Source organism: Venustampulla echinocandica, assembly GCF_003357145.1.
Source record: "Venustampulla echinocandica strain BP 5553 chromosome Unknown scaffold_14, whole genome shotgun sequence".
NCBI classification, from domain to species: Eukaryota; Fungi; Ascomycota; class Leotiomycetes; order Helotiales; family Pleuroascaceae; genus Venustampulla; species Venustampulla echinocandica.
In genome coordinates this window covers 312,836-327,671 of record NW_022474219.1, presented here as the reverse complement: position 1 = coordinate 327,671, position 14,836 = coordinate 312,836, and the positions used below count along the sequence as shown (strand labels likewise).

At 49.0% G+C, this 14,836-nt stretch overlaps 4 protein-coding genes across 4 annotated transcripts; all 4 read right to left on the bottom strand.

The window, feature by feature from the left end:
- Positions 1-558: 558 nt before the first annotated feature.
- Positions 559-5,489, bottom strand: BP5553_10299 (uncharacterized protein; the record flags this gene model as incomplete). Its single annotated transcript, XM_032018922.1, has 4 exons — positions 559-2,401; positions 2,580-3,253; positions 3,404-3,813; positions 3,935-5,489. 4 exons carry the CDS (start codon positions 5,487-5,489, stop codon positions 559-561), a joined length of 4,482 nt encoding a protein of 1,493 aa, XP_031864946.1.
- A 1,220-nt stretch (positions 5,490-6,709) lies between these two features.
- BP5553_10298 (uncharacterized protein) lies at positions 6,710-8,676 on the bottom strand (the record flags this gene model as incomplete). Its single annotated transcript, XM_032018921.1, has 2 exons — positions 6,710-8,076; positions 8,160-8,676. 2 exons carry the CDS (start codon positions 8,674-8,676, stop codon positions 6,710-6,712), a joined length of 1,884 nt encoding a protein of 627 aa, XP_031864945.1.
- A 3,015-nt stretch (positions 8,677-11,691) lies between these two features.
- Positions 11,692-12,691, bottom strand: BP5553_10297 (2-keto-3-deoxy-L-rhamnonate aldolase; the record flags this gene model as incomplete). The annotated part of the gene is made up of 3 exons (XM_032018920.1): positions 11,692-12,265; positions 12,341-12,582; positions 12,635-12,691. The coding sequence occupies 3 exons, from the start codon at positions 12,689-12,691 to the stop codon at positions 11,692-11,694; spliced, it is 873 nt and encodes a 290-aa protein (XP_031864944.1).
- A 690-nt stretch (positions 12,692-13,381) lies between these two features.
- Positions 13,382-14,473, bottom strand: BP5553_10296 (Isoflavone-7-O-methyltransferase 8; the record flags this gene model as incomplete). The annotated part of the gene is made up of 1 exon (XM_032018919.1): positions 13,382-14,473. The coding sequence occupies one exon, from the start codon at positions 14,471-14,473 to the stop codon at positions 13,382-13,384; it is 1,092 nt and encodes a 363-aa protein (XP_031864943.1).
- Positions 14,474-14,836: the final 363 nt, after the last annotated feature.

Here is a 14,836-nt window from a genome sequence, read left to right as displayed (position 1 = left end):
ATTAATTATATTATATCTACAACTTCTAGTTTTAATAATATATCGAATATATCGAACTTTTAAGTTATCATCTAACTACTTAGATATCTTTCGAGTCTAGATCGAATTTTAAAGGCTAGGTTATTATAATATGTAGCTCGACTAGATATATAAAGTAATATAGTTGCAATAATATTACTATAACTGTGAGGAGTCTATCAAGGGATAAACGGCCATTTGATTGGGTCCTGTTAACATATACAAGGTGCCGATCACGCCGCGGCCATCTTAGCGTCCCTTTCTCACACAGTTTCAAACATAGCTGCTCTGACTCGTATTCAAATAGATCCAGTGAAATTTAGAGATCAGCCTTAAACATCTTTGTTCCATACAGGAATATATACTCCTCGCACCACCGTCTACTTCCAAGAAATCAAAACGAACTGCCTTGTCTATCCCTACTAACACTACCCCCAGCTGTAAGAAGCACATCATTCTGGTTGGAAATATCCTCTTGAGCCTCTTTCATATTTTGATATTCTCGAAGCCAGCACTTTCAATTCTTTGCCGCTAGCCCTCTCATCGCCTCGTGACAATCTCTCTCCCCTCCTCATCCGTTACAATTAGATCCATCGCCGTAATAAACCATTCAAACAATCTTGCTTTCTTGGCCAGACCAACCCAATGCAGCGCCGGCACTGCTGGTAACGCCCTTACCTTCTGGTTCTCTTCTATCGTCAACAACTCCTCTGTACATGCTCCCAGTACCTCGGTCTGAAGCTTAACTTTACCAGGATGAGTGACGATTCTCATCTTCATTGCCGTTTCTGACTCTTGTTCCGATGTTATTGAGTCCAAGTCCTCAATGACAGCAGTAGTAACAGCATCCGCCACCTCTTCGACTTTCACGACATCAAGTGTCCCCGCAAGCCTTGCAAAATCGGGTCGCACACCTAGGTGTTTTGACAAGGCCAACATGCGCCTCGCCATCGTCTCCTCTGTTTCCTTCTCCCCCATTTCCTCCTTCTCCCTCAGTGCCGTCACATCTCCATCGACAACCATCGTAGGTCGATGCGTCGTAAGTCGCAATCCATTTTCCATTACCGAGCTCGCCAGGAACCTCTCAGCCACCCATTTAGACGCTACATACCCATCTGCCGGGCTTGGCCGTGCCAAATTCTTGTCTTTATCGCCTCCCTCATACGCCGCTACAGCACCTGAGCTAAGAACATGCAGACTCGCGCCAACGCGAAGACATAGTCTCGCCAGGGCCTTTGCAGTATCAACATTCACGAGCTTAGCAGCTCCATAGCCGTCCCAGAAAGTACGATCTGCCGCGCAATGCAGCACAAGATCAATCTTACCAACCTCACTGTCATTCGGTAAAGATGGCAAGTCAGTCTCCACGATACGGATTTTCTCCTCCTTCCCTTTGAGATCAGGGAATAAAGCCGCCAAGTTTCGCCCTGAAACCGGGCGAACGAGGCATATAACCTGCGCGATACGCTCGTTGACTACAAGACGGGGGATGATATGTTGACCTAGAGATCCAGTGGCGCCCGTGACGAGGATGCTAAATCCTTGGTTGGCTTTTACAGGTTTAGGTTGTATCTTCGGGGATTCCGTAAAGGAGTCGAGGGCGATTTCTTTGTCCCAGTCTATAATGGTTATCGCATCGTCAAGCAGAGCCGCCATGCTTCCCAACTCGCCCATACCCATCAGCTTGCTCAAACGAGGTGCATCGCCAAACGAATTCTTCATGGCAGCCTGGAGTTTGACCAGCAGCAGCGAGTTGCCGCCGGCTTGGAAGAAATCAGACCTAGGGCCTAGCGGATCAGACAGAGCGTGGGCTGGAAGCACAGTAGCCCAGAGAGTTGCGAGGCGACGCTCGGTAGGTGTGAGAATTGGTTCTCCTAGGATGCTAGTTGATCTTGGGGTCTCGGGTAAGGCCATCGCCTGCACAGCTCTCCGGTCTATCTTGGAGTGTGCAGTTAGCGGCATCTCGTTGAGCGATACGATGATGGATGGGCACATGTAGGGGGGAAGGCAGAGCCGCAAACGGGAGCGTAGTTTGCCAATTAGCTCGCAGCTGTATGCCTGTTTTTCCTTCTCGAAGACCACATGTGCAGCCAGGAAACTGTCCTCGCGCAGCGTGACCACAGTCTGAACCAGGGCCCCTTCCTTGACCATCACACGCTCGATCTCCGTCAGTTCGATGCGGAACCCACGTAGCTTGACTTGTGTGTCACCGGTAATACGGCCGTCAATAGTAAGAAGACCACGCGAATCGAGCCGCCCATAATCGCCAGTGCGATACATGCGACGCCCGACTGTAAATGGGTCAGGAAGAAATGCCTTTGCAGTCTGTTCTGGGCTATGAAGATATTCGTTTGCGTCCACGCCGGCGCCACCGAGCATAATCCTACTACAAATTAGTATTGTAAGAAAGGGAAAACACGAGAGCAGAGAGAGAGCCGGGAGCCGTTTCGGGACCTTGCACTATTGCAAGTTCCTTGAAAAGCTCTTGAGACAGGTCTCTGCTTTCGGCTCTCTCTCGGCTCCCCCAAAAACGCGAATTTGGTATGGAAGAAAGCACATACTCGCCGGGCACACCGATTGGTAGTGGTTTCATCTCCTCGTCGACGATATACGCGGCGTAATTTGGTAGCAGACGCCCCGGGACTGGGATTTGCAAAGTGGGATCCCGGACGTCTGCTTTGCCTTTCATTGCTGAGATGGTTGTTTCCGTTGGTCCGTAGCTGGTGAACACACGTAGATTTGGGAGTGCTCTGCATACCTCTCGAAACTCGTCCAACAGCCCAGGGGCTGCCCGCTCTCCGCCAAACCAGGCAGCCTTCCAAGACGTACAGCGACGTAAAGTAGGGGTGGCAAACCGGAACCACATATCGTACTCTGACGGTGTTGCTTGGGTCATTGTCACGCCGTGATCGACCATCATGCGGGTTACCTCTGCCGGATCACCACGAGCATCGGCAGGAACAACGAGGAGACAACCGCCGGTGGTCAAGGCTGCATAGATCATGAGTAGGGAAGCGTCGAAGCTAAAAGCTGCTTGTTGGAGCACCACGCCAGCGACGGAGGCGATGTTCCATGCGCCATGGTAGCCTTCTAGGTTGGCGCGTAGGCCAGCGTGGGTGACAACGATGCCTTTGGGCTCGCCTGTTGACCCACTGGTAAAGATGATGTACGCAGCGCTATCATGTTTTGCTGCTGTTTCTTCTTTCTTCTCCGTGGTGGGAGCTAGATCAGAAACCTGGACATGAAGCAGTTAATATTTGGTCTTTCGGCAAATTTGGGTTCGAGACAAGATTCAAGCCCGCTACTCCACATGCTCCTCTTCAACCAAGAACAACCTAGAAAGCAGTATAGAATAAGAAATTTACCCTTTCTCAAATTCACTTACATTAATTACAACGGCAAGTTCATTGAGGTCTATTTGCTTTACCTGTCCTACCGTCTCGTTATCCGCCAATATCGCGGCTGGTCGTGCGGACTCGACGTTGCTCTTCAAGCGTGGGACCGAATTCCGGAGATCTAACGGCAGGTAAATAGCACCAACACGATTGATGGCAACCAAACAACAAATCCAGTCAGCAGATGGCATTTGAAACACACCAACGACGGCCTGTTCGTTATTCTCAGGGAGTTGGACACGAAGGGCGCTGCAGATGCTGTTAACGCGCTTATCCATCGCTGTATATGTCAATTTACGACCATAGCCGTCCTTGAGAGCGATGGAGTCGGGATATTGTGTAATTATTTGGTCGATGCGATGAGCAACAGTTGCGGGCCATTCGAGCTGCACATCTGAACCTATAGATCCACACAATCAATTAAGTGAAAGCAAACAACAGCAACACCAAAAACAGCCACAGCACTGCTTCTAGCTCGTCGGCCGAAAGAATTTCAAGAAAGAGGAAAGTTTGATACACACCTTTCCCAATCTCCAACGCCTTCTTCACGTCCCCCTCATCCCACCTCGGTAACCTGTCCACCCCAATCCTCTCGCCCCGCCTCGCCACCTCTCTCAAAACCGCCGCATAACTCCTCGCCAGGAGTTCTGCCGCCTCCTGATCATATAGCGACTTCTGGACATGCACCGCTATCATCGCACCCTCTCCATCTTCCATAATTTCTAAGGCGACATCATACCCGCTCCGAGCAGGATACCACCTCTCCTCGCCGAGGTGAGTCCCAACCCAGCTCTTCTCCGCATGCTCCCGCACTACAAGACGGTAGTTGAGAAATACCTGGAACACCGGCGCCCACGCATTCGATCGCGGGACGCCCAGCTCGTCGAGCAGCACATCGAAGGGTAACGCCGAATACCGCAGCGCATTGTGCGCTCTCTCGCGGGCAGTCTCGATCGCCGCACCAAACGTCTGCCCGCGCTTTCTATCAAATCTGAGGGGAAGCACGTTGAGGAAGTTTCCGAAGCTTCCCATGAATTTGCTGTCGAGGCGATTCGCGTCCGCGATTCCGATGCAGACTTGATTTGTTGTGTCGACGGGGAGCAGGCGGAAGAGTAGAGCTTGTAGAGCGGCAAGGTATGTGTGGAAAGAGGTAGCGCGACGCCCGCGGGCCAGCTGTTTCAACTTGGCCGTGATTGCAGGTTCGAGCTGTAGTTTGGCGATGTGTGTATCGTAGCGATCGAGCGGGGGCCGAACTTGTGTGCGTGAGAAGGAGAACAGCTCAATGGGACGTGTGAAGTCAACGGCAGCAAACATGGCACGGTAGTGCTCGATAGCAGGTCTGAACTGACCACTCTCATACGCTAGACGTTGCTGGGCTCCAAAAGCGCGAACTTGCGAAGTGTTCGAGAGCGGGGGTAGTGGGCGACCTCCCTTCTGATATGCTTTGTGGATATCGAGCATCAGCACGGGGAGACTATGGCCGTCCATTGAGATGTGGTGAGTCCCAACAAGTATGTAATGCTGTGTCTCTGAGAGTGAGAGCAATTTCATGCGAAGCGGGACCCAGTTGTTGAAGTCCCATTTATGGTTGCGCATATTGTGAAGTTCTTGGATAGCCTGGGCCTCGGATTCGATCGTTACTGTCTCCAGCCGGATAAGAATTTTCGACAAGATGCCCTGCGTAGGTGTCCTACTCTCGTCGTTGGACCAGAAGAAGCGAGTGCGTAGGGACTCATGCCTTTGGGCTGCAGTTTCAACCGCTCTTGCTAGGTCGGCCACGCAGAGCCGGCCCGTGAGTTGGCCCAGGTAGGCGATGTTGAAAGTCGTGGGGTCGTCAACGTAATGGGTGAGGAACCAGAAGCGTTTTTGACCGAATGTCATCTGTTCCGTACGCTCGGTGGATGTTTCGATGATGGCTTGGCGCCGGGGGTGAGATGTTTCTGTCCGATTTTGTTTCTCTAGCAGCTTGTCGAGCTGTTTTCGCTGCAGCAGCTCGTCTATCTCCGGAGGCGTTCCCGGCGTCGACACTAGGCTCGGCGAGCTGCTTGTCGCCGTAGTTGACAATGGTGTTTTCATACTGGTGTGTTGGAGACTCCAAGCCCCGAGTGGTGTAATCTGGGACTGAGTTAAATTATAATGAATAATCCGTTCCTCTGAACCAAAGAAAAATAGATTAAGAAGAAAAGATAAACGAACATGTAAAGGATACACTGTTCCTCGAACTTAATGCAATTCCGCAAGAATTTTGGTCTTATTGATAAATAACGAAATAGGAATTAATAGAAAGCCGAAGAGATAGACGTAGACTAATAGCAAGTCAATTAGTAAAAGCTAGCTGTCGATGCAACTGAAAGGGTTCTCTCTTACCTAGGTAGAGCGTTAAGGCGTGATCAAGCATTGCATGGATAGGCTCCTCCTTCTGTTCGGTATTGTCCGGCCGGGCAGAACCTTTCTATTCTTTTCCGAACAACGCCGAGTTAGTGCGAGAAGTTCGGAAGTAACACTGCTCTCCTACCAGAACTTAATAGTAATATCTCTCAAGATATGCACTTCTCAGCTCAATGATTCAAAAAGAGGGAGAGAATTAATGCCTTAGACTATACTCTTAACAGGATTCCCTCTACCCTTTTTAAGCCTTTTTAGGATCTAAAATCTCGTGTTCAACGTTACTAGTAAGAAAAAGCGGTGATAAAACTTAACCGCCGCAACGTCGTACAGTATGCAACGATAGTTCGCTAAGACAGTCTGCGTATTACAACTAGGATCAAAAGATAAATAAATAAATAAACAAAAACTCAAGGGCATATAGAAACTTCTCGCCCTTATAGGTCCCGGTAGACTTGCAAATTATATGAACATTCTTAAACATCCCTTTTAAATAAAAGTAATATATAATACCTTTAGATACTTCCTTAAATTGAGTTCGGAAACAGAAAGCAAAAAAATTGAAAGTGAAAGTGTAAGATTAGTGTATGGAAATTCTACTATTTGTCTCCGTAAATGACCTCTGCTAGTATTCACAAATAACACACTTCTAGAGCAAAGAATATCACGATTGTTGCTATTTAAGACAAGTCAGCTGGCTATCAAATTTAGTTTTACGCTTAGAAGACAAACTTACCGTGATGGACTAATCTAGCTGACTGTCTAACGGCCAGTCCGTTGAAAACATATCTCTAGATGAAGATGATCCAGGCACGTCCCACGCCATAAGGTCAGTATCAAATATTTGAGGGAAATCAGCGATACCTTCGAAAAAGATTAGCCACTGCCACTGACGTAATGATCAGACAAATCTAATCACCGTGATAGGCATCCCAAGCAACTTGGTCATGGGGTGTGGTGGAAGGAGCAGCCGTTGTTTTATTTGCGAGCTGAGTGTGATGTTGTTGATGAGGAAGTCCCAGTACAAGACTTAGATACTCAACTGCCTTTCGGGCGTCTTGGGACACGGTACTCGAGCGCAACCATATGGGATACGTATTTCGCAGCAATTCGAGGATCTTATCACGATCCAGCGGAACATTCGTTGCGGATTTCATGAGCTGCACATAATAGCAGAGGATGCTCATGCCCAATAGGAAGATAGACTGCAACAGTGACGATCGCAACCAGCGCACAGGATACAACAACCCACCGGGCTGAGTCTCCTCATGAACCATCTGCTGAAACTCGAGGATCTTGATCGCAGCTCGCACGCAGGCTTCTCGCGAATACTCGTAGCGCTCATCCGCGGCATACGAAGCAGAAAGGTACCTCCGGTGAAGCGAAATTACGAGTCTCTGGACAGTAAGTTGTAGGGCGAGGCGATGCAACACGATCTGCGGGGGGATCATGAGCGACTGACCGAGGGGCTGCCATCGAAAGATCGGGGGGAGCGACGTCTCGGCCTCGTGCAATTTCCCGTCAAGATGCATGATCTCCGGGAGCAGGTGCTCGCGGGTGTCGGCGACGAGATCGCTGATGAGGACGCCGATGCTGTCGATCCGGATTTTGGCCAGTCCGTAGAGCACTGGTGTCACCTCGGTCTCAGGCCGGGACGGGGGCAGCTCCACGCTTGCTTCGTCGAAGTCCGAGTCCAAGAGGTTGCGCGGTTCGGACGTGTCGCACTGTTGCGATTTCAGGAGGCGCGGGAGTCCCATCTGGCTCGAAAGACGCAGGTCCATCTGTACTATTGCCGCCCACACGCGCCGCCGCATCTCGCCGGCAAAGGGCGAGATGTGAGAGAAGTTCTGAGGATCTCGATGGTAGCCGAGACTCAGGGCGAGCTGAACCAGTATGCCCAGCAGCAGCCAGAGGCCAATCTCGGCATCTTTGTACATAAAAATCTCGCTGGTGCAATGGATGATCATCGTCTCGAGTACATGTGGACCTCCTTTGGTGAAGTGGCCCAGGACAAGACAGTGGACAGCTCTTTCGCGGAACATATGGACGCGCATTAAAGATTCGGGCTCTGCTGGGTCCTCGGTCAAGTGCTGGTATTGCGTGGAGAGACACATAATGCTAAACAAAAGGCCGAGCCACGCAAACGACGTAGCATCTGGGTCTTGCCAAAAGATCTCGTACTGAAGTGGGAAATGCATATTAGTCGAGTCGTTGGAGTTAAAATGGAATGGAGGATGCGATCGTACCTCTTGGAGAAATTGGCCACTGGAAAGAACAGCTGTCCAAATGTCAGCAGCGATATGATATGCGTTCTCAGGTAAAAATATTAACGATAATAATGTAGTGTGTAGAGTACTGTACCTGGCGCAACGTCTTGGGTGTTGAAATATCGCGCAACCATACGGTCTACCACAGCCCGGGCTGGGATTGAAGAGATAATCTCGTCTTTAGTCGCTTGTACAGGTTCATATAAAAGACGAGGGCCTGGGCTGTAATGCGGAACATGGTCGCCAGAAGTCAGCATCGCCGCTTGCCGCTCCGTCTCGTAAGTATCATTAAGCTCAGAGATGCTATCAAGGATGGCCGCCCAATGGACGCTACTAACGTAATTCGAGCCGTGTGAGTGCAGACGCATGTTCCCATTCCCATGTTCCGATGGCATAGGAGACGTGGCGGTAGCACCGTCCTGGCTGTTAGGTTGCTGCTGCTGCTGCTGCTGCTGCTGCATCAGGGAGCGAACCAAGGCTTCGAGCTGCTGGATGCGATCGCCAACACCAACAACGACGGCCTTTCGCTGCGGATCCGGTGTATAGGTGCAGGAGAGAGCGATGTCCTTGCTTACGCAAGTCTTGCACGGGAGCTGACGATCGCATCGCATTCTGTGAATGGTCTTCGGTCAGTATCGTTTTCCCTATAGTCTGCGATCTTTAATCGATTACTTGCGACTCCGACAAAAGCTACATGACAACTGCTGTTTTTCACGCCGGCGGTCTCGCCGACGTGTTGATTCTATTGCCGTCTCTATCAAGCCAGAGTGTGGTGTTGTGGAAGTAGGAGCCTGATCAAATGCTGGTAATGGATCCATTGCCTTCGACTGCCGGGCTTGCTAATATATTCGTCGATGTCGATGAGGCACTCTGGATGAAGATGAAGATATCTGTCAGTCTGTATGCGAGGTTGATGTGGACGTCAAAAGCGTTTATGGCGCTCCCTACTCTGTAATCATTCTAACTATATTATATATCTTAGGCGAAGGGATATCCGACAGGTGGTAGGCGAGCGGGGTGGCTTAAAGTACCTTATGGTAGGAGGCGGGGCGGGTGGAGGGGGGGAATACTTGTAGTAGAGTTATCCCTTGGACCGGCAGACTTGCACACAGCGCTAAACCATACTCGGTTAGCAACGCCGTACCTTACCCTGTTTAGTTAGTCGATTATATAATACAGCTCCAATTGGCCTGCGCGTACAGTTCCAATATCAATTCCATCCCCAGCTCCAATTCCCTGTATTTACCACCAATGCCTCCAAAGCGCAAAAGCACCCCTGAAAGCACCCAATCAAGGGCTGCAAAAGCTCAAAAGAAGATCACTTTATTAGATAAGTTAGCTGATGAGTTTGGGGACCTTAAAGCGATCAAATTTGACCCATTTGTACCAGAGAAAGGCTGTCCTGCCAAGGCCCTGCTGCCACCCACATTCCCTTCAGATCCGACACCATACGACTACTTTACCCTCCTATTCCCTCCTGACCTATCTAATATTATTACTCGAAACTCGAATAAATACGCCGGATTTCAGCGGCTCAATAAAGAAGAAAGGCAACGCGAATGGGTAGATCTAGTGCCAGAGGAACTATATGTTTTTCTAGGTGGGGTAATATATATGGGGGCGCATAATACCTCCAAAATTGAGGACTATTGGAATACCGACATTAAAAAGGGCCCTATCCACTCAATACGACAGTATATCTCTTTACGGCGATAGGAACAAGTTAAGAGATATCTCCATATATCCTGCCCAGAGATAAATCCGACTATAGATGAGAATAAGGTCTAGTGGTATAAGGTGGAACCTCTGGCGTCGCGCCTACAAGCCACTTTCCGACAGTATTATTCACCTTCAAGCTCTGTATCAATTGATGAGCTTATGGTACGGTTCTTTGGGCGATCAAGTCACACTTATAAAATGCCTAATAAGCCAATTAAACAAGGGTATAAGATATATGGGCTAGCAGACCACGGGTATGTATATAGCTGGGTATGGAGCTCCAGGGTACACGGCTTACAGGAGGATATCCCTACTTTTGAAGAGTTGACAAATACAGGTTGCCTTGTTCGTGCACTTATTAACACTCTACCTAGAGCTTCCCTTACGATTTATATGGACAATTACTTCACCTCGGTCAACCTTTTTCATAGTCTACGTAATAAAGGTTTTGGAGCTGTTGGAACAACAAGGCCACATGATAAGTTCCCTCCTGAATTATCCCAATTAAAGCGCGATAATATAGCCTCAAAGCTAGAGTGGAATACCCTCTTTGCACGGGTAGTTGAAGACACTCTTTGCTTTGCTTGGCAGGATAATAATATTGTCCTTGGGCTCAGTACGATCCATACAATCCATAGTGCTAACGACTTCATTCTAAGACAGAGAAAGCGCCCTGCAAAGACGTCTACAAACAGTCGAATAGTACGCTGTGTTTTTGGTGATAATCCAACTAAAGAGCTTGATATACCCCGCCTTATTGACGATTATAATCATAATATAGGAGGAGTTGATATTGCAAACCAACTTAGGGAGTCGTACGAAATACACAAAGCTACAAAGCGTAATTGGTGGCCTTTATTCTATTGGCTAATAGACGTAACTGTTATTAATAGTTACCGTCTTTACCAAGTCCATATGGATGAGTTAGGTGTACGAAAACCACTAAGGCTATCCCATTTGGATTTTCGGATTACTTTATATACTTCCTTATTTGGATTCTATATAAAGGGAAAGATATACCAATTACAACTTGGATTAGGGGGCAAGAGACTGTTTAATCCAAACTTGGATTATATCCATACAAGGGTTAAGATCAAGGTGGACTATTGTACTTGGTGCCAGTATTTGATTCGGTATAATAAGGTTATCAAACAGGAGGGCAATAAGGGGGCAAGGGCGCGTCGATCTAGGAGTGGGTGCAGCTTTTGTAATGTAGCTCTGTGCCAGGATACTGATTGTTGGGTACGGTATCATCAGTGGGATGTAAATTAATTGAATTCTAGGGCAAATTCTGGTGATTCTGCATCGCGACGATGAGAGGGGACGTCGCATACAGACCCCTGTCATAACCCTTACTAGCGCTGTGTGCAAGTCTGCCGGTCCAAGGGATAGTACTACTAGTATATCCGATCGGTGGATAGGACAGATTGAGTGGGAGACTAGTGTGTCATTTAATTTTAGGTACGCTTATATAATAAATTACTAAGCGGTCTCAAGACTATCTCAAGACCGTATCAGGACTATCTCAAGATACTTTTTTAGTTATAATATCTCTAGTTTATAATATATTACTATAAACACATCTTATAATTATTATACCCCCTTTTTTTAATAGCTCGGTATAGTGTGTGTTGTAACGTACGTACCTTAGTAATGAACCTATATATACAATCGTATTCTAGGGGGTTATCATGATAATGAATCGTCTAGAAAACCCCTCCTTCCGACCGTAAGGTACTTGATTCGAGCGGTATGGGCCCAACCACAAGGATCATGTCATTCTATAGTCCCGGTCGATACCAGACCATCCAACTCTCTATCATACAGTTCATCCATCATCCCTCATGATCGGAATCCTTTCTAGTCCCTCGAGAATACTTTCGCAAAACGTCTCCACCCAAATTCTTTCAAATTCCATTCGCGGTTGCTGGCACTTTTGTTTCCTTTACTGCTCCATTAACTACCTTCGAGGGCATCGGAGCCGTCCTATCAACACTGCTTACCTCTGCCGCGCACTCTATCGCCCCAGCAGCCAGAATGTTCGAGTCCTGTTGACACATGATAAAGCGCACTTTCAGCGTGTTGATTGCCCAATCCTGAATCTCAGGGTTGTTGTAGAGTCCTGCCAGCCCCATGAGTCTGCCATGGCGCTGACACGCTGCGCTGACGGACTCGAGGGCCGCCCGGAATGCTCTTGCCTCGTACTTCCCTGGCATGCCCATGTCCGTCGACAGGTCAAGACAGCCGACAAGGAGGACGTCGACGCCATCCACCGCAGCAATGGAGTCGATGTTCTCAATGCTATCAGCAGCCTCGATCATCAGGAGCACTGATGACCCCACCGAGTCGCACACCTCCACGATCTTGTTAAACGGCATCATCCGCAGCCCCAAGGCTGGCTGCTGACCCCACATGGACCGCCGCCCCCATGGTGGGAACTTGCATGCTTCAACGGCTACTCGTGCATCCACTGCCGAATGACTACCATGACATCTTCCAGTCAGATTGCAATTGCAGAGAAATGGGCTCCCGAGAAAGGCCAATTCCAAGACTTACATGTGCGGGAATATCACCCCCATGCCTCCTCCATCGAGCACTTGCTGCACGAACCCGATGCCACACTGATACGGCACCCGAACGAAGGGAGTGAGCCCACTGAGAAGCCCTGCACACGCGATCGCGCTGGCATCCGCAAGGGAGAAGGTCGAATGCTCCAGATCAATGAAAAGGGCGTCAAAACCGGCGTTCTTGGCCAATTGGACCACAAGGGGGTTCGTTACCAGCCTAATACCCAGAGCCTGCCGTCATGTCAATCCCATCTGATTCTTCGGGAAATAGCGATAGGCATACCTTACATAACCACCCAGCGGATGCCTTGGTGAGCAGGACATTGTCGAAGGAGGCCATTTGGATAGAGTAATATAAACCTGGTTTGGGTAGAGCAATTGTTTACGCAGGCGTAGTGCACTTGTGATCTTGAGACGGATAATAGGCAATTCCCATGTGGGCTTACATATAGTAGTTTGGTACGTACCTTGAAAAGTTGAAGACATCTCCCTTTGCTTAACGATTTCTCGTAAGGGGCGTCGGTAATCTACGGCATAATTCGGTGATGTAGAATCCCAATCTGTTCCATTCACGACTAAGAGCTACGGTGGCCCTTTAAGAGGCCGGATTACACAAAGAAACAAGACCTTCAGCTCTGTACACGTGAACTCAGGTAACCAGAATCTCTACAGTGACCAGGTATACATTCACGAATTAAAGTATTCAATGAAGTGCATTAAAGTGATTTCCCTTGTATATTATTTTTATTTGTGTAATATCTAAATACCTGCTCACGGATTTCAAAGTGGGAAATCAAACCGGGATTTATTAAGCAAGGCAGATAATAACCCCTTTCCAAGTAAACAAACCAACGCTCTTAAGCGACAGGAGCATATCTAGGTGTCGTAACCCCCTCAAATGATAGGTGGGCAATGACTTTAGATTCTATAGTGTAGGAAGTAAATATATGCCGAAGGTCTTCAGAATTCTTTATATATATTTTTAGCAAAACAGGTTATATCTCGATATCTGCATGCTACACACCCTTCCCTAGGCCAAAATAAACTCGAGGACCGCACATTCATTCCCAGTGTCCTGAAACTGCGCATTAAGGCGAAATCCCGCAGCACCAGCCAACGCCGCATGCATCTCCACAGTCCGTCGCTTTCCCCCAACCAGCATGAACGTAATGTCCTGCGCAATCTGAAACGTGGTTCTATTCGCCTGCATCAACTCCTCTACAACGTAAACCCGCGTATCACTCGCCGCCGCCTCTCGCACCGTCTTCCACGACCTCAGAACGTCGCCGTCGGGGAAATCATTGAGGATGCGGCGGAACTGGTACACCAGGGAGCCTCGCACGGCTGGAGGGAGCGGATCAAAAATGCTGCCAGGGACGAGCTGGATGGATTGCAGGGCAGGGTCCAGGCTGCTTGCAGCGTTCTCGATGGCCTTGGGGAGGTCGAAGACGGCGCATCGCTCCGCGGGCACGAAGGGGTTGTCGCTCAGCATATCTCGCAACGCAAGCCCACTGCTCCCTCCGATATCAACGAAGACAGGGCGCTCCCCATCCAGACTGCCGACCTGCTGCTGCATCCACGAGAAGTCATAGACGCCTTTCATCGGGTAGAGAGCGCCGCTGCGCCCGACCATGCTATTGAACACCTTGGCCAATGCCGGTTCGGCCTCGAGGATCCCGTAGACGTCCTTGTCCGGATGGCCCCAGGCGAGACCGAAAGGCGTGACGTCGGCATGCTTGGGGGAGGCCAAGCCATGCTGTGCGAAATACGTGGGCAGCTGAGCCATGGGCTGGAAGAGCATGTTGAATACGTGCACGAGGAAGCCAGCGGCCATTTGCTCGGACTTGTAGGTGAGCGACTTGGCTGTGTGAGCGACGTGGTCTGGGGCCGGGGAGGTGAGGAAGTCCGCTGCTATGAGGTGTGCTGCAAGACGTTCGAGGACTTCGTGCTCGCCGCCAATCTTCCGCGCCAGCTCGGAGAGCGAGATGGATCCAGAGTCCGGGATCATGTCGAAGGCTTTGTAGTCGATAAAGGTCTTGAGCACTCCCATCTCAACGATGGCGTTGAGGTATCCCATAGCCGGTCCTAGTGACTGGCGGAGCTGAGCACGTCTCTCTTCCATTTTGGGCGGAGAGAAAAGCAGAACTGCGATCTTAGAGCGGGCTGGTGGACCAAGGCAAGAAAGGGCAATCGTGAAGTCATCAATGAGCGCCTTTGAAGCAATAATATATTGTTGCCCTGCTATTTCGCTATATTTATCAAACTGGGGTTAAGATATTCGGTGCTTTTCGGCGATATAACCTTTTTGCATATTTAACCTAGCCTGGATTTTCCGATTTCTTCCAACAGCTATTGCCATTACTCTCAGACTTATTATTTAAACGAGTAACACTAAATAAGAATTTTCTTTTTTTTTTAAAGTATATGATGAGATTTTATTACTGTTAAGTAGAGACGTAATATATTGAGGTTAGGATAGGAGTCC